Source organism: Dipteris shenzhenensis, chromosome 5, assembly GCF_047967505.1.
Source record: "Dipteris shenzhenensis isolate YYH24624 ecotype China chromosome 5, Dip_SZ_1.0, whole genome shotgun sequence".
In the NCBI taxonomy this organism is placed as follows: domain Eukaryota; kingdom Viridiplantae; phylum Streptophyta; class Polypodiopsida; order Gleicheniales; family Dipteridaceae; genus Dipteris; species Dipteris shenzhenensis.
The window spans coordinates 3,879,369-3,897,999 of record NC_141600.1 but is presented as its reverse complement, the minus strand read 5'-3'; the positions used below and the strand labels follow the sequence as shown (position 1 = coordinate 3,897,999).

The 18,631-nt window shown below is 42.2% G+C and overlaps 1 protein-coding gene across 1 annotated transcript; it reads right to left on the bottom strand.

Annotated features, from left to right (window-relative positions):
• Nucleotides 1–11,885: 11,885 nt before the first annotated feature.
• VIP3 (Transducin/WD40 repeat-like superfamily protein) lies at nucleotides 11,886–17,972 on the bottom strand. Its single transcript, XM_087374786.1, has 4 exons — nucleotides 17,820–17,972; nucleotides 17,495–17,555; nucleotides 17,011–17,363; nucleotides 11,886–12,869 (listed from the first exon to the last, which is right to left on the bottom strand). The coding sequence occupies exons 3-4, from the start codon at nucleotides 17,347–17,349 to the stop codon at nucleotides 12,243–12,245; spliced, it is 966 nt and encodes a 321-aa protein (XP_087230912.1). The 5' UTR covers nucleotides 17,350–17,363; nucleotides 17,495–17,555; nucleotides 17,820–17,972; the 3' UTR covers nucleotides 11,886–12,242.
• Between the last annotated feature and the right edge of the window lie 659 nt (nucleotides 17,973–18,631).

The window sequence follows — 18,631 nt, the reverse complement described above, 5'->3', positions numbered from 1 at the left end:
CGGCCAAAGACTTGTACTCTTGTCCATAAGATCTGTAACTCCTCTATCAAAGATGCCATGTACATGGCCTCAAACTCGGATATCACGTGTGCATTGGCCCTAAAAATAGAATCCATCATGTCCACCATACCCTCATCATCATCTGGCACATCCAGGAGACTATACTCCTTCTCAAAGTATGAAGGTATACTCACACCCTCACCACCCTCCTCATCCAGTCTCAAGGTTTCGTGTAAATATAAGATCTTGTCTCAAGATTTCATGTCGTGTATGCATGCAAATATTAATCACGAACCACAATAGGTTGTGACACTTCCTTCAATGTTAATTAGGGATGTTTTTATCGAAGGTATAGAAATATAGTATTATAATATACTTGCAAAATTTTTCATAAATTATTTTTAAACGTTTCAAAGAATTGGTGAATTATATCTTTTGTTATAATTTTTGTTTCAAAACTTGGCTAAATATTCTAGGGCATTTAAAAAACTTTCAATTTTCACAAATATACTAAAAACTAGTTATATTGAAAACTCTGTCTTTTTCGTTTTACATAATTTCAAAATACATGAAATAGCTAGCATTTAGGATACTGTAGAGTATGCAAAACATAAAATTGTTTAAGGATAATGAATATCCTTCAAATCCTATGGGGGAAGAAAATTCTCAAAGTCTAGTTTAAATAGTCTAAAAAAGCTAATTATAGCCTTTTCTTTTACAGCTTGACTTCCAAAGTGCTAATGCTCTATCATACGGAAAGCTACTAACATCATAAGAACAAGTGTATAATCTCAAGCTAAGATCTAAGTTATCATCTAGCTTATTACGAAGCTTATTCTTCAAGTAACCGAGAGTACTAAAACACCTTTCATCCTCAACTGAGCCAAGAATAAAGGTTTGACAGCAAGCTTGAAGTACTCAGAAATACCATTCTGATAACCTTGCAAGACTGAAGCACCATCACATGCAAAACAAACAAGTTTCTTGACCATCTCAAACTCTGTCATGCCTCCATACTCTTTTAAAGCTTGGATCAAAACTTGCACTAATTCATTAGCATTGGATTCTGAATTAAGTTTGTGTACATGTAAAAAATATGGTTTTCTCTTATTGATTTCTACCATGTGCAAATGCATTCCCAACCACGATGTAGTATCCACAGCTGTGTACTCATCCAATGACACAAAAAAAAGTTTGTAAGTTTTAAAGTCTCCTTTAAATCATCAATTATGACTTGGTTCATGTGGTTAGCCATATCTATTGCGCTACTCCTTGACCAATGCATGCTTGCCAAATTAAGAACATCCAAAAATTAAAGATATGATTGGTAACCTGAGAAGTCTATCAGTGAGTGGCCTTGCTTCAATATTTGCATGATAGTTGAGAATTGCACTATCTTTTCTCTATCAACTTGATCATCGATACATTCCCAATGCTTTTTCAATGATCCTTCACTTTTATTTCTGCTAGACTCTTGTGCAAGCAAGAACTTATTATACTCAATCTCATTTTTTAAGTGGCGTTTATTTTCTGTGTCCCATTCTTTGATCACTTTCTTTTCATTACTTGTACCTTCTACAGTCTTGTAAACCTTTCCACAATGCTTCTCAATCATATCAATCTTCAATTGTAACCGTGCCTCCTTTTTCCTTGCCCATGTGCATATTTTACAAATGGCCCACTTTGGTGCATCCCCAGTGTTGTTCTACGTCTAACCAAGGATATTTGGCTACCCAATCTTCTTGAAAATTCCTACGACTATCCCAAGCTCTCTTTCTCTTTTGCTTACTTGAAGAGTTGCAATTTTGTGATGCATTCTCAATGGCTTCTTCAATTGGTGTAGACATTGATGATATTGTTTCTAACATTTTTCCACTTTCCAATCCAGTTAAATCCACTACCTCATTATTTGTCAATGATGTGCCAGCTGATGAATTTTCAATTCCAATTGCATTCCCTTGATAACAGTTTGGTGATCCTGTCTTCCCTAGTTCCAAGACTTGAAAACTCAAAACCCTGTTAAAACTATCATCATTAAGCAGTGATCTAGAACATGGATTTCTAGCATGATGCATTGTGCCCAAAGCATGTTCAGGAGTCCCATAAATTGTTTCATGATTCATGGATGATGAACTTGAGAGTAAATTCTCTAGTGTACTTGATGTTGTAAACATGTTTATATTAGTGCCCAATGATGTAGAAGGTGATAAGAAAGATGTCATTTTTGTATTTTTCTCCAGAGCTTGAACTTTCTTCTTTCTTCCCATGATAAGTACCTGTTTAAAAAATTATGTCTTTATTAGGTGATCATAAAATAGAACATAATTTCTTTTCTCTAAACACATGCTGAAAAAATAGCATAATAATTCTTATCCTTATAAAATTATGTGCACTTCAAGTGCGTTGCAAATCAAGTATAACACATCTTCCAAGAGAACGAATACTTTAATTTATTTTCATACAAATCTACTATATGAATACAAAATGAATACAAGTCCACCACATGAATACAACAACAAGATATTGCTAGCTTCAAAGCAACATTCATCTCATCAAGGGGCTGCATTGCTAGACTTGCATTACATCCAAAGCAACATTCAAAGGTAGACTGAGTATATTTTCTATGTTGCTAGCTTCAAAGAAAAATTCATCTCATCAAGGGGCCACATTGCTAGACTTTGCATTACATCCAAATGTTGATAGGATACTATAGGTATCCATAAGTGCTATTCTCTCTATAGAATTCTCAATCATCATCTTTTCAAAGGCATGTTTTTTAATACACTTTAATAGTGCACTATTAGGCATGTGGCGAGACTGTTCAAAATACCCAACTGCATCTTCCCAAAACTGTATAATCTCTGTAATTATCCATCCTAATGCATATATGTCTGACTTCATATCCTTAAAAGCTTTTGTAGTCTCTGAAGAAACTAGTGCCATCCCCCAATCAATTATGCCAACTCTACATGCACCATTTGCTGTGAAATCTAACAGAATGTTACTAGGATATAAGTCTGTATGAATCCATTGACCCTTATGTAACCTTGCTAATCCAACAATGAGTGCATGTATAATGTGGTGCACATTTGAACTAAAGTAGTTAATTTGCTCTATTTGCTCCCTTGTGCATACATCTTCCAATGTTCCTTGTGCCCTTGCCTTCATTTCTTTGCCTCTTTTTAGGACTATGTCAACATAGCGCCTAAACCTACCTTGCTCATATGGTAAAGTTCTCATGAAGTGCATCAAGCTACCACTGTTAAAATATGGTGTGATACTCCACAAGGGCTCTTTTGGAGTTGCTACAATAACACGAACAAGCACAAGATGCCAAATTTGCATTTGTCCCTCCTTCCTTGCCTCTCATGTATGACCCCCTATGTCACCCTTATATTGCTTTCCAGCATAGCATATATGCTGCAATAATCCTAGAGCACCTATGAGTTGTACTTTGTAGACAAATCCATATGTGCTAGAACCTATCTTTTCACCAACTTGGATCTCATTTTCAGTTATGTACATCATGAAGGACACATTGCTTATATGACTTGCCCTAATCTGTAGCTTTTGAGAATCACTACCTTGCACTTCTCACATCATAATCATTTATTATGGATGCAACAACGTATTGTAATTCCTATATCACAAAAGTGGATAACACAATGACCAAAAGTTTGCAAGAAATTATGGAAAATTGCACGCAAGAGAACTCAACCACACAAGAAAGATTGAGGAAAATGGGAAATGCCTTTTTACATGCTCAATAAGTGAGTGCTCAAATTAGCTTCTTTTTTAACTTTATCGTTGCCATTACATAGAACATCAAGAGAGTTACAATTTATTAACACAAACCAAAAAGAGAACCCGGCTTTTATTCTAAAAAGATATAGATACTTGAAGACAATTCTATAAAATAACATGTGATACAATCATTGACACATATATAAAGCGAGAAAATATGAAAAATGTTTGCCTAGCAACCTTTGCAGTAGCAGAATACAACCACAAAGATGGATCAAGTAAAAAAAGAGGCAAGCTTAATATTTTAAGATTTTTTTAACTTAATATAATAAAGGATCCTCACAATTACTATAACTCTTGTACTATCCTTTTAAACGTGATGAGAATCAAGGACTTCTAATTTATGAAACATGGGAAAAAGGCTTACATTGCAAGAGAATCCATCATAGCTAAGAATAGAAGTTTATTTAGCTTTAACTACAATAAATTGCTACAAAGTAATGAGAATAACAAAATATAAACACTGAGGATTGGTCAACTAAAAATTTATTTCCTAACAATACCAAACCAACCAAGAAGAATATGATATTGGGTTAGATATGCCTCACCTATAAAATAAAACATGTAAGAATTTTATCATTTCAACTAGAAAACACATACTCCTAAGTAACAAACGATACTTTCAATAGTAAATAGTAATGATCACTCAATAAAGAGCAAAGATATATATTTTATGACATTCTGTTATGCAAAAGGACTCGAGCACTACAAAAACTACATCTATTTCTAAAAAGTGGTGATCGAACAATGAAAACATATTGCTTCAAGTGATGCAATCGGATTACACCTCTCTTGTCATCCTACTTCAACATGTATCCACTTGCTTGGTACTATTTCTTTTTGTTTTTCAATAGTATGCTTATTAAGAAATGAAATGTTTTCCTTCTGTTCAGTTACGGACAATGGGGACTAGGTCTAGCATTTGAGGGTGGACCCCCTTGCTTGGGGTTATGGGCATTAGTGACCCACAAGAGTGATGGCCTCTCTTTGAGAGGGACATCTAGAAACCACACCCCACCTGAGTACCCAAACATGGGACCAATCAAATGCACAGATTGCATACCGACCTAGGAACCATTCAAGAGAATGTTCCCTGAGCTTTGGGTGTGGGCCTGGCAGCATGCCAAGAGTAATGGAGATACAAGATAAGACGACAAACAAATGAGCTCAGTATGGCTCAATTATGACCTTAGAGTACGTCAATAGATAGTCTAAGCTGTTAGGAACCCGTTTGTGCGATCAGAATTAAATTCTGACAACTTTGAAATTTTAGGGTTTTTGGGAGTGACGTGGCAGCTGACACGTGGCAGACTGCCACTTGGAATCTGAGCTGGCAGGTCAGTCCACCTGTCCCACACATGTGGCAGCATGCATGGCAAGGGCAGGGCATGCAGGCCAAGTGTTTGGCCCCAAATCTGGTAGATTTAGGGCAAGTGGTGGGCTGTCCTCTTTGGGACTGCAGCCCACCAAAAATCTGGGACAAGTGTCCACCTTCCACTCTAGGCCTAGGAGGGGGGCTCAGCCTATAAAAGAAGGCCTCTCCCCTTCATTCCACACATGAAAATTTCGTCACTTTTCTTCTCCCTCCTTTTAGATGATGCAGCAGAACCTCTCCAGCTCCTTGGGTGCAGCCAGCTTCTCCACAGGCCATTCTCTCACCTCAGCAGCACTTTCTCTCTCTACAACAGCACATTCTCTCTCTACAATTCCAGCCCCTCCTCTCCAGAATTCTGCCCCCTCTCAGCTCTTCTAGAACAGCAGCAGCATCCTCTCTCCTTCACCTAGCCTGGAGCAGCCACAGCCCCTTTCTCTCTCCTGCTGCAGTCTTTCTCTCTCTACTGCAGAATTTCTCTCTCTACTGTTCCAGCCCATTTCCCTTGCAGAAATCTGCCTTTCTGTGCACCTCTGGAACAGTAGCAGCTCCTCTCTTACATCTCCTCCCTTGGGATCAGCATAGGCACTCTCTCTCTACAGCTATCACTCCATAAAAGCTTTCTCTCTCTAGCCTACAGGCTGTTTTTCTAAGCTGTTCTCATTCCAGCCCCATTTCCACACTCTCCTCACCCAAGGTAGCTTCAGAGGCATCAAGTACTTCATCTACAAAAAGGCCAAGTCACGAAGGGAGCCTGTATTGTCAAGTTTATCTCATTTACAGCACTATTTCATGTTGTTTCTACTATCTTTCTAGAAACTAGTGTTTGTCTCTAATGTTGGATGTAAGTGGTGATTGTTGCAGGCTTCTTCCTTGTGGATTGGGCAAGCCAAGAGCTGAAACCTGAGCTTGGAGTCCTCCTTTTTGTTGTCTACCTTGTACATATGCTCTTGAGTCTTGTATCTAGGTCCTAGGTTTTCACTGAGTTCATCAGTTTGGAAGGTGCATTGCACCTTGGTCTTGTATCTCCATTTTCAAGAATAAAGTGAGCCTGGATAAGGGGGGGGGCCCGTCTTGGCCCCTCAATCATATTGCATTCTCCAATGATGTCACTTTGTGTTTAAGCTGTATAAGTCTTAATTCCAGCTTAATTGCAAACTCTTAAGTCAAGTATATGTGTTTGGCAACTCGCAATCATCTCATTCAAATGCCTCTGCAAAATCCGTTGTTTGAATTGATAGAAAGAGAAACAAAGAGCAGCTGCAAATAAAAGACGGAGGGCATTTGCAGTGAAAGAAGGCCAATGGGTCTTATTGAAATTTGAGAAAGCCCGGTTAAAAACCAAAGTGGGCAAAAAGCGCATCTACTTCAAGCTATCCTTTCGATATTATGGTCCTTTTCAGGTGTTGCAGGTAATAAATGATGTCTCGGTCCGATTGAGACTTCCAGAGCATTGGAAGATCCACAATGTCTTCCATGTAAGCTTGGTGAAACCCTTCATTGGGGAACCACCTCAAGAGCCCACACTGGACGATGCACCTGAAGTAGAGGACACTGAGATCTTGTTGATCCCAGAGCAAATTATTTTGCATAACTTCACTACGGGACGTCGAGGCACAACTCGCAAAATGTACCTTTTGAAGTTCAGAGGGCTCCCATCCACCGATGCCCAATGGGTGGACAGAGCTACATTTCAGGAGTGTCCTGAAATCCTGGATGCTTATGAGGAAGCATTTCAGTTGCGGACAACCGAATAAAAGACGGAGGGAATGTCATCCTACTTCAACATGTATCCACTTGCTTGGTACTATTTCTTTTTGTTTTTCAATAGTATGCTTATTAAGAAATGAAATGTTTTCCTTCTGTTCAGTTACGGACAATGGGGACTAGGTCTAGCATTTGAGGGTGGACCCCCTTGCTTGGGGTTATGGGCATTAGTGACCCACAAGAGTGATGGCCTCTCTTTGAGAGGGACATCTAGAAACCACACCCCACCTGAGTACCCAAACATGGGACCAATCAAATGCACAGATTGCATACCGACCTAGGAACCATTCAAGAGAATGTTCCCTGAGCTTTGGGTGTGGGCCTGGCAGCATGCCAAGAGTAATGGAGATACAAGATAAGACGACAAACAAATGAGCTCAGTATGGCTCAATTATGACCTTAGAGTACGTCAATAGATAGTCTAAGCTGTTAGGAACCCGTTTGTGCGATCAGAATTAAATTTTGACAACTTTGAAATTTTAGGGTTTTTGGGAGTGACGTGGCAGCTGACACGTGGCAGACTGCCACTTGGAATCTGAGCTGGCAGGTCAGTCCACCTGTCCCACACATGTGGCAGCATGCATGGCAAGGGCAGGGCATGCAGGCCAAGTGAGACTGCAGCCCACCAAAAATCTGGGACAAGTGTCCACCTTCCACTCTAGGCCTAGGAGGGGGGCTCAGCCTATAAAAGAAGGCCTCTCCCCTTCATTCCACACATGAAAATTTCGTCACTTTTCTTCTCCCTCCTTTTAGATGATGCAGCAGAACCTCTCCAGCTCCTTGGGTGCAGCCAGCTTCTCCACAGGCCATTCTCTCACCTCAGCAGCACTTTCTCTCTCTACAACAGCACATTCTCTCTCTATAGTTCCAGCCCCTCCTCTCCAGAATTCTGCCCCCTCTCAGCTCTTCTGGAACAGCAGCAGCATCCTCTCTCCTTCACCTAGCCTGGAGCAGCCACAGCCCCTTTCTCTCTCCTGCTGCAGTCTTTCTCTCTCTACTGCAGAATTTCTCTCTCTACTGTTCCAGCCCATTTCCCTTGCAGAAATCTGCCTTTCTGTGCACCTCTGGAACAGCAGCAGCTCCTCTCTTACATCTCCTCCCTTGGGATCAGCATAGGCACTCTCTCTCTACAGCTATCACTCCATAAAAGCTTTCTCTCTCTAGCCTACAGGCTGTTTTTCTAAGCTGTTCTCATTCCAGCCCCATTTCCACACTCTCCTCACCCAAGGTAGCTTCAGAGGCATCAAGGACTTCATCTACAAAAAGGCCAAGTCACGAAGGGAGCCTGTATTGTCAAGTTTATCTCATTTACAGCACTATTTCATGTTGTTTCTACTATCTTTCTAGAAACTAGTGTTTGTCTCTAATGTTGGATGTAAGTGGTGATTGTTGCAGGCTTCTTCCTTGTGGATTGGGCAAGCCAAGAGCTGAAACCTGAGCTTGGAGTCCTCCTTTTTGTTGTCTACCTTGTACATATGCTCTTGAGTCTTGTATCTAGGTCCTAGGTTTTCACTGAGTTCATCAGTTTGGAAGGTGCATTGCACCTTGGTCTTGTATCTCCATTTTCAAGAATAAAGTGAGCCTGGATAAGGGGGGGGCCCTGTCTTGGCCCCTCAATCATATTGCATTCTCCAATGATGTCACTTTGTGTTTAAGCTGTATAAGTCTTAATTCCAGCTTAATTGCAAACTCTTAAGTCAAGTATATGTGTTTGGCAACTCGCAATCATCTCATTCAAATGCCTCTGCAAAATCAGTTGTTTGAATTGATAGAAAGCACCGAGTAGTTTACATCTCTCACACACATTTGTGTTTCTTCTATGGACGTGTGTTGACGTGCCTTTAGGTATCATTTTGACATCACAATCTCTTATCATATATCTCACATTGTTCCACTAATAATTATCGCAATCAAGGTGATTGTTCTTAGTCAAGGAAGGTGTGATGGATGATCTTTTCACTGATTAGTGAAAATGTTATGAGAGAGAAAGAAAGAGAGAGAGATTTTATTAAGTCTTCGAAAGATCGAAGGGTCTATGAGACTAAAAAGCCTAGATACAATGAGAAAACCTGAATGGGTGGAGCCACCACCCAAGATGAATACTGATATTTGAACCAACTATGTTTGCTGAGGAACTAGATCCACTAGCCAACTAAGAACGAAAAGGAGGAGAATAGCATAGAACATAGAAGGTAGGACCAAGCAAAACACTATAGCAATAGCAATTTGCAAAGTGGATACATACAACTACACAACATGTAGCTAAGGAGAGAGAGAAACAAGCTTGCATAAGGCAACAAGCAAGGATAAGTTGAGGCAAAATCAGACTATCTCGAGCCCAAGGGAGTAAAGCAAAGTGTCTGTGTATAACATAGTGAAGTAAAGTGACAATAAGCTATAGTGCCAAGTTGACCCTAAAGCTTAAAAAACAACAAGCCAAAGACCCAAGGTGACTCAATCTAGTCAAAGGCTCATTTGTGAAAGGACATGGAGGAACCATGCACAGTAAAGAGGGCCCAACACAATAACTGTTGCTCCCAATGCAAAGAGCTTTAATGGCTTTGCAAGCCAATCAAGTCAAGCCATTTTAATAGGTCTATCTTCTTCCCCAACTCCTACCCTCTATCATTGCAAGGCTATGAAGTTTAAAAAGGCATATACAAGATGCACATGACAACTCTAGCATGCATGGAACGACTCCTATTACCCTAAAAGGGCCTTATCATTGGTACAACGCATTAGGACAAGCTACTCCTCAAGCCATCCTCCCCAACAATTATTGATATCCCACACAAGCAATTTCTAGAACAAGTGGCCTATAAGATGCACCAGATGGAGAGCATGGCTTAAATGATTAAAGTCTTGATAGAAAAACCATTGTTTGACCTTTGCATGGAAACTTGGGTGACAAACAAACTATCTTCTAGCACTCCTAGGGGAGCAATTCCAACACTCAAGCAGTTCAAGACATGGCCACCTTTGTAGCCTCAACTTTACACTTCATATTCTAGACGGTCACCCTCCCCACCTTCCAATGTCACTAACGAATGCTTTAACCTCAAACTCTACATCCCTATGCAACAACATATAAAGTCTCCCCACTCAAACAAGAGAAACAAGAGCTTGAGCTAAAACAACAAAGAACCAATGCTAGGGTCATTGCAACTCAAAATCACTCGATTGTAAAAATTTATAACCAAGCAATGTGCACTATCAACAAGGCACACCCAAAGGTGCATTGAAATTTGGACCACAATACTCCTCAGAGGTTTGACCCGCAATATTTCTCATCCTCCATAAGCACCTAACGCATATCCCTTGCTACTACATCCTACCTTGGTTCCTCAAGCTCTTCCCCCCTTTTAATATATCTTTCCAAAGTGTTAGCTTGCATAGCCTTCTTTTGCTACCTCTATACGTGTTTACAATGGCGTTGGCTGCCCACGTACCCCAAGCTCCGCGCCCCGCTGCCAACCCACAACCCCTCACAGCTGCTCCCTACTTGACCTCCTTGTGCTCCAATTCACCCTGCAAAGTGGGGGGTACTAATACAGTACCACTTTGATTAGTACCCTAAACCCACAAACTCTCTTGGGTGCTCTATCTTGCACATTTTGTGGGTAAAGTAGAAATAATAGAAGCACCTCCTCAAAATCATTCAAGCTTAATTGGCTAGAGGCTACTCACTCGGATCAAACCACAATCAAAACCCGTAGTCTAATGCCAACCATTTTAATTACAGGCTGTTTCAGAACTTCAAACCTACAAATGGGGTATGCCAATAGAAAGAGAAGGAAAAAATCGTTCAAGTTTGCAGACAACTCCAATTGATGATAACTAACAAAATCCTGGACAGTAAGCCCACCTGTGCATTTTACAGCTGTTGCGGGACTTCAATCCCCCTATTGTTCCAAGGGGCGTATATATCTAGATGAATCCAGGAACATGCCCAAACTCATCCTCTAGAAACACAACACATAGAGCAGTGATGGTCACTCACAAGGTTGAAACCATAAACTCCATCACGCATAGCAGGGACTAGCTACTATGACATCCCCACTGACGTCATCAGCGCCCAACAGTGGGTGTAGACCACAGTATAAATATAAGATCTCACACATACAAATCTATACACCCCACACATACTTGAGCATCCATTTATACAAAGGTCTTCATACTGAGTTTCTGTCGGCACTCTGGAGGTGAAGGGCAGACTCAACCGTGACAAAGGCTAGCACTAAAGGAGAAGGCTAATCAAAAGGCATTTAAGGGCGTACACCAAAATTAGGGCACAAAGGGAAGTTGCAGGCCAGCACATTATTGGCCAAACTTCAGGCCTTTGAATCCCCAAAAGAATATAAATTTCCTCAACCAGCAAGTAGTATGGAAGTATGGTCCTCTGCCCCAAGCAACTTAACAATTATCATGGAATAGTATGCATGCAGGATGCAATTGTAAATGGTTAAGTTAAGAATAACCGGTGAACCTGACAACAATCAAGCACACCGGCCTGTGTGTCATATTTGCCTGCCAGCTTTGTGGATAAATTTACAGCCATAGTATCCAAGCTCTCTTTTAAAAGATCGCCTATGGCTTGAAAAACACCGGTACTACTTGCCCGTCATTTGCAGCCCCTAGATTATTGCTAAAAGCTCTTGGTATGTGACACCACCCATAAAGGGTATCCATTTCAGCAGTCGTCCATGAAGTATCCATAGAAAGGCAGCAGCACAGACCAGTCAATCCCTCTCCTCAAAACATTCCATGAAAATTTCAGCACATCTATCAACTTGAGATAGCAAAAAGCTAGGCAGCCTAGGCAACACTATAAACATCTGCAGAAGGCATGTGTCAGTCAAAACCATACAGAGCTTTAAATAGAGCACACTCGATAGACACATCTGGTAGTATTTTAAAGGTAAATCATAATTTCTTTGTGACTATTCTGAAAAAAGGAATAGACAATGCCTGTGATACAACCATCTCCAGCCAAGGGAAAAGCAGTTTTCTTTGAGATGTCATCCCGTACTCCAACCCCAACAATTTCGGATTACATAAAAAAGAGCACAAATTGTGAAATTTTAAGCCCTTCCATTGCATACTTCTCAGATCTACTGCTGTGCGAATTGACCTAAATACTTACGCTGCTGGAAGATCAAATCAGGGACAACATTGCACAAGACAAGCAGTAGAGAATGACAGTACCCAGTGTTAGACACACAATTAACTGTTCAAATATGTAGAATCTGCAATACGGGAGCAAGTGGGAACATGCCAAGAGAAAAGCAAAGCTTTAGCTCTATGAATAATCATAAACATTGATGCTCTTATCATCAGAAACGCTGGCAAGCCTGCCTGCTCTAACACCTTCACCGCCAGGAGGCCGAAAGGCCACACCCCAAACCTGATCGGTATGATCTGTTATAGTCTGAACAGAAGCCCGCATTGACAAATCCCACAGTCGAACTGTCCGATCACTGGAGCCTGTGGCCAAGGCTGAACCCTCTGGGCTCACATCCACGCTAAGAACCCAGCTCGCATGTCCAGACATGGCACAAACAAGGTTGTTGCTCTTCACATCATACATTCGCACTTGTTTGTCATCTGAAGCTGTGAAAAGCAACCTAGGATCCACAGAAGAGAAAACTAACGACCTTACTGGCATATTGTGACCCTCAAGAGTGTGAAGGAGTTTACCACGAGCAATGTCAAAAATTGCTACAGTCCCATCCATACTACTGCAGGCTAAATATTTTCCATCCACACTCCATGCAACTGCAAGAACAAATTTTCCCGCATTTTTATCTGTTCCTTTTACGTCAGCATCACCCTTTAACAATGAAAGACTGGTCTCCATCCGCCAAGTGGCAGTGTTCCAAAGTTTCACCGAGGCACTTCCCCCACCAGCTACTGCAAGAATTGAACCCTAAAAACAAACAAGAGGATGAGAAAAGATCTACATGAACAAATATTTAATTCATTATTTATACTAGAAGAGTCAAAGCAACAGGATTTGATAACTTGTACTAGAAGGACAAATCCAACTCCCCACCCCCCTCCCTTCTTTGCAAAACTAAGATGCTAATTACTACTCAATTCACAGGATTTTTACCAAAATCACTAGAAGTCTTTATACCTTCCTACATTAGCTCACACAGGATCCAATGTATCTGCCCCATAGCAACTCATGTGTACTGTTGATGAAATGATCACTACACAGATGAAGCATCGAAATAAGAGACTCAAGTGGAGAGAAGAAGGAACACAAGAAAACTTCCATCAGATGCAACAATGCTACAATATTTTAGATGGCTGGTACGAGGGAGATTGTAATGACAGAAGGGAATTTTCAACAACTTCATAGAGTGGGATTTTGAAAATCTATGTGGTGTTTATTGGAAGGAATTACATATTCCACAATACAGTAATCCAAGAAAAGAGTCTTGTTACTGTGGTGGCTCTCCATCGCCAAATACTTGCAAAGATTGAAACTGCAAGCTGCAAGCTGCTTCAATGCTGCCCACCACGTGTGCAAGGAAGAGAAATTGTAGAAGATGATGGCTGAAAAGAATGGTAGAGGAGGAGGAGGATAGCACAGGGAGTACCGGGAAGAAGTATCAACAAGAGCTTGCGCTGAGAAGAGACGGGTAGAGATGGCAAATCGCAAGAAAATCTCGGCCAAAGGAGCTTAGGTTTAGGTCCAGCCTAGGATAGGAGCCCTTTTGGGCCCCCTCAAGGCTGGAACAAGTGAAGAGAATGACAGGGGAAGGGCTGCCTTTATAGGCTACCCTGCACCCCTCCCTAGGCTGCCATTTATGGGGCCTAGGGCTGCCAGCCAACCAGTCTCAAAACAGCCGACTGAAAAGTCGGCTATTAGGGGCAAGTTGGCTCAGCCCCAACAGCCCTATAAATAGGGGGCCTCCATGCCCTCTTTCCTCATTCAGTTCCCCCCCTCCTTCAGTCTCCTACAGCTCCTCTCCAGCCCCCTCTGAACAGCCTGACACTCCCCAGCGGTGGTCCTCTGACCAGCCTCAGCCTTTGGCATCAGTTCATCCCTCTAGGAAGGTGTTACGCAGTGCATTAGACGGGGAGTCGGGACAGCAAACGGAGTAAGTTTCGGGGTCTGTTTCAGCAGCTCTTTTCAGTTATCTTTTACAGTTTTACACAGCTCATTCTCAGCTCTTTATTTCAGTCATCCCTCAGCTCTTTATTTCAGTCATCCCTCAGCTCTCTTATAGGATCTATCCTAGCTTTCACTCACTCACACAGTAACCCTGCATTCCGGTGGACAGCATAAGCCTCTCCCTTGTCTTGCAAAAGCGTCCTACATCGTCAGTGTGGACAGCATCAAGGTCTCGGTATTAGTCGGCGTTGCCACTCAAGTCTTTGGGTTTGCTATATGTGTGCACAGTGAGCTCTTCAAAAGCACGTTTCTATGCTCTCTCGAAGAGTGTTCTTTGTATTTCTCACTTCTCCAAGAATAAAGCAAATTCTCCCCTGATTAGGGGACCCTGCATTCCGGTGGACGGCATAAGCCTCTCCCTTGCCTTGCAAAAGCGTCCTACATCGTCAATGTGGACAGCATCAAGGTCTCGGTATTAGTCAGCGTTGCCACTCACGTCTCTGGGTCTACTATACATGTGCACAGTGAGCTCTTCAAAAGCGCATTTCCGTGCTCTCTCGAAAAGTGTTCTTTGTATTTCTCACTTCTCCAAGTATAAAGCAAATTCTCCCTTGATTGGGCCCTCAATGGGTACAGAAACCCAATAGGTTGTTGACTCTACTCTCTCTCTACCCTCATCTCCTTTCTCTCTCTATGGTGTATAACGCTGATTCCTCGCTAAAGGTTTAAAGAGGGTCTTGCTGTGAATTACACAATCAGATTACCGTTGCATGTTACAGCTGCTCTGAAGGACCTGCACGAGACAGATAACGCTTCTCGTATATTGCATGACCACTTGAAAGTCAAGTGGCAAGAGATAAGCATAAGATGTCATTACTCTTCGAAAAAGGAAAAGTCACCATCACTTCCAGGGAAGATGGACAAGTGGTTGCCCAAGGTGTCGAGAAGGATGGCCTATACCGGTTACATGCCTTAGTCATTCATGGGGACCATGATTGATGAAAGGTTTGGTCATGTCAATTATGGCACTCTTATAGAAAATTCAAAAGTTGAAGATGGTGGAAGGACTTTCACAGATCGCGAGCACGGATGAAATTTGCCAAGCTTGCTTGGAGAGCAAGCAGCACCGGAAGAGATTCCCACAGGAGGCTACATGGAGGGGCTAAGGGACCATTGGGGCTGGTCCAATCCGAAATTTGCGGACCGATGTCAATAAACTTGATTGCAGGTTTGGCCGGATGACTTGGGTATACTGCCTGGCCAAGAAGTCTCAGGCATTTGAAAAAATTAAAGAATAGAAGGCCAAGGTAGAGAAGGAAACATGGAAGAATGTTAAAGCATTCCGCACTCATCGAGGGGGGGGGGGGAGTTCGCCTCCACACAGTTTAATACTTTTTGCAAGAAGCATGGGATCAAGCATCAGCTTACTTGTGCCCGCACGTCTCAGTAGAATGGTGTTGTTAAGCAAAAGCACCGAGTAATTACAAAGATGGAATTGACCATGATCAAAGGGAGGGATCATTGCAGATATGACTACCTATGAGGCTTACTATGGTAAGAAACCCACTATCTCTCGTTTGAGGATTTTTGGGTCTGTTGCATCCATACATGTGCATAAAGACGAAAGATCAAGAGCAAGAAGTGCATCTTTGTCGGGTACAAAGAATCTAAAACATACCACCTCTTGGACCCAGTGAAGAAACAAATATCGATCAGTAGAGTCGTGATCTTTGAGGAAGCGACGTCCCAAGCAGATGAGGTCATTAGAGTTCCAAGAGTTTTTGCACCCAAGTTGACCATTACCGAAGTTGAGAAGACGAAAGATTCCGAGGAGCCAGAGGAAGAGCCGGATGCACCAGAGCCATCCCCGAAGTCAACTTCCGATGAGGAGAAGATACCGACGTAGTATCTGAGGACCTTAAAGGATTCTCAAGTCACGAACATTCCCGAAACGAGTTCTGAAGTTCAAGAGTCTCAACACAATGTGTCTACACCCTCAGCCAACTTCGCCATGGTGGCTTAGCTCGACGAGCCGCCTACTTTTGAGGAAGCAAAGGATATGTCACTCAAGTGACACCTGCCATGAAGACAAAGATAGACCCTATTCTAAAAAACGACACCTAAGACTTGGTAGACAGACCCTAAAAGCATAAGGTAATCGAAACAACATGGGTGTACAAGCTTAAGTTCAAATCTAATAGGAGCTTGGATCGATTGGTGGTAAAAGGCTACGCTCAGTTAGAGAAACTCAACTTCAACGAGACCTTTGCCCCCACAGCCCGCATGGTCACGAATAGCTTTGACTGCCCATGACAATTGCAGATGTCCGGACATGAAGTCAGCATTCTTGAAACAGTACCCTGGAGGAGGAGGTATATGTGGATCAACCACCTAGTTTTAAGGTTCCAGGGTCTGCTTCAAAGATATGCAAACTGAAGAAGGTGTTAGACGGGCTGAGCTGTAAGCCTTAGCATAGAAGCAACGTTAGTCAAGAATTCCAGGGTAGTTGTGAGGGATTTAGGGTTCAACTATTTGTACTTATTGCCACCACCTCGCTGCTTTAGCGGAGGGTGGCAGAGGCTGAGTCTCATTTTTCACATATTTACTATTTTTTGAAATCTTTGATAATGGTATTTTAAAGCTGCCACATGTCTGATTTGGATGCTTTGGTTTCTATTTTTGTTTTTTGAAGTAGTGTCTAGATCCATAACGGAATTGCAAACGCTTATACTTTACAATTGGCGAAAGACCCTCAATGAACACACACAACCCCACGTGTGACAGTATTCTGGAGGTATTAAATATTTGGCTTGGCACCAGGAAACCCCCACAAGGCCCCCCCGCCCCCAGAGGTGGCTTGCTATGGAATTACACGCAATCTACTATTTTAACTACAACGAATGACGGGGACCATTTAAAGTGATCGGAGAAGAAGAGTGGCTACCTTAGGATCAAATTCCATCAACCAGGCCTCGGAGGGAGGGGTCTCCAAAGTGGTCACCGTCGCATTCGAATCCACGTCAAAAATGCGAACAAAGCTATCAAGAGATGTTGAAGCAGCTATAGCACCAGAAGGATGGGCTGCTACTGCGATTACTCCCAGAGCATGCCCGGTATTGATTCTTTCCAGGTCGAACTCGTCCCCCTTCCAAAGCTTAACGCTTTCATCCAAGGAGCCGGTGATCAGCAGGGCCGACCGAGACTCAGTAGCGGGGGCCCAAGTCACTGCCCAGATAGAGTCGTTGTGGGCATTGCTGACAGATTTGAGAGTAGCCAGCTTCATATTACTGCCTTGGACTGCAAGAAGAAAATAAATCAACACCCTCTCTCTCTCACTCTCTCTCTCTCTCTCTCTCTCTCTCAATATATAGTGACCTGGGGGTATGAAAAACTCAGAGTGCAATGACTATAAACAAGGCCTCACAAACCTTAGATTGTGTGCGCTGAACTTAATGCACCGAAGGATCCGTTAACGAGTTGTAAAGTTTGCTGCACATTTACGAAAATTGTACGTTAAGCAGTGTCCCTCCTGGGTTTGCCTTCATAATTATCAGGAAAACACTCTAGCCGCACGGCCTGCATTAGATTGCACGCTCCAGCTTGTAAATGAGTGGAGCCCTAAAGAGAAAAAAAAACCCTAATTAAGTCTTTGGTCGTAAGACTAGTTTTAAAAAATGTAACATAAACAAGAGAGTACTCACAGAGCCCTCTTCTATCTCGATTTTATCTACTAGTTCTGTACGAGTGCTTTACTCGGGCATTAAATGCGCGAGGGAATTCCGATTGGTGATTTTGAAATCAGAGGGGCCATGCCACGTGGAGGGCCTCAGCTTGCAAGGAAGAGTGGTGCCCCTGCTTGCAACATGGCACCCTTCTCTATTAGAAAGATATAGAGATATAGAGAGATATATAGAGATATAGAGATAGAGAAGAGATAGAGATATAGGGGCTTAGCACATGGGAAGAAATAGGATGGGAAAGGGAAAAGGTGGTCCCAAGTGGTCCCATGCATATTTCTATCCTATTCCCATCCCACCTTGTGCTAACAAAAAAAGAACTAGGGATGGGTTTAGGAGGAAGAAGACACATGGCATCATTTCATGTGTTTAAAAGGTGGGGACCTCGTGGGGACAAGGACACATGTCATCCTTCCATGTTTTTGAATCCCTAAAAAAGAAGAACCCATTTTGGCTGGGTCTAGAGGCCATGGTCCAGGATGGGAGAAAAAGTGGCTACTCCCATTGTAAATCCATCCTAGACCACTTGGTGTAGGATGGGGGTAATGATGACAAAAAGATTCCCATCCTAAACCCATGCTAGCCCCATCCATGTGCTAAGGCCCATAGACTATACAACAATCTGACTCTCAACTCCTGAGTTATTCAACTGATGGAGAAATGGCGATGCGTACGTAACCAAGGAGATCTTTTGGGGAACTCTCATTTCTAACTCTCAACATTTTTGGCTTTGTACCAATTAGCTGATACAATGACAGTATGGTAATCTTCAATGGCTTATCTCAATAATAGGAATTTGGATACAACATTTAGGGCACTTGTAAGTTA

Excerpts from the sequence above, each read along its gene's own strand:
- VIP3 (XM_087374786.1), bottom strand. The coding sequence starts at position 17,349 with ATGAAGCTGGCTACTCTCAAATCTGTCAGCAATGCCCACAACGACTCT. Across the intron at positions 12,870-17,010 it reads TGATGGAATTTGATCCTAAG|GGTTCAATTCTTGCAGTAGC; the intron begins GTAGCCACTCTT and ends GTTTGTTTTTAG.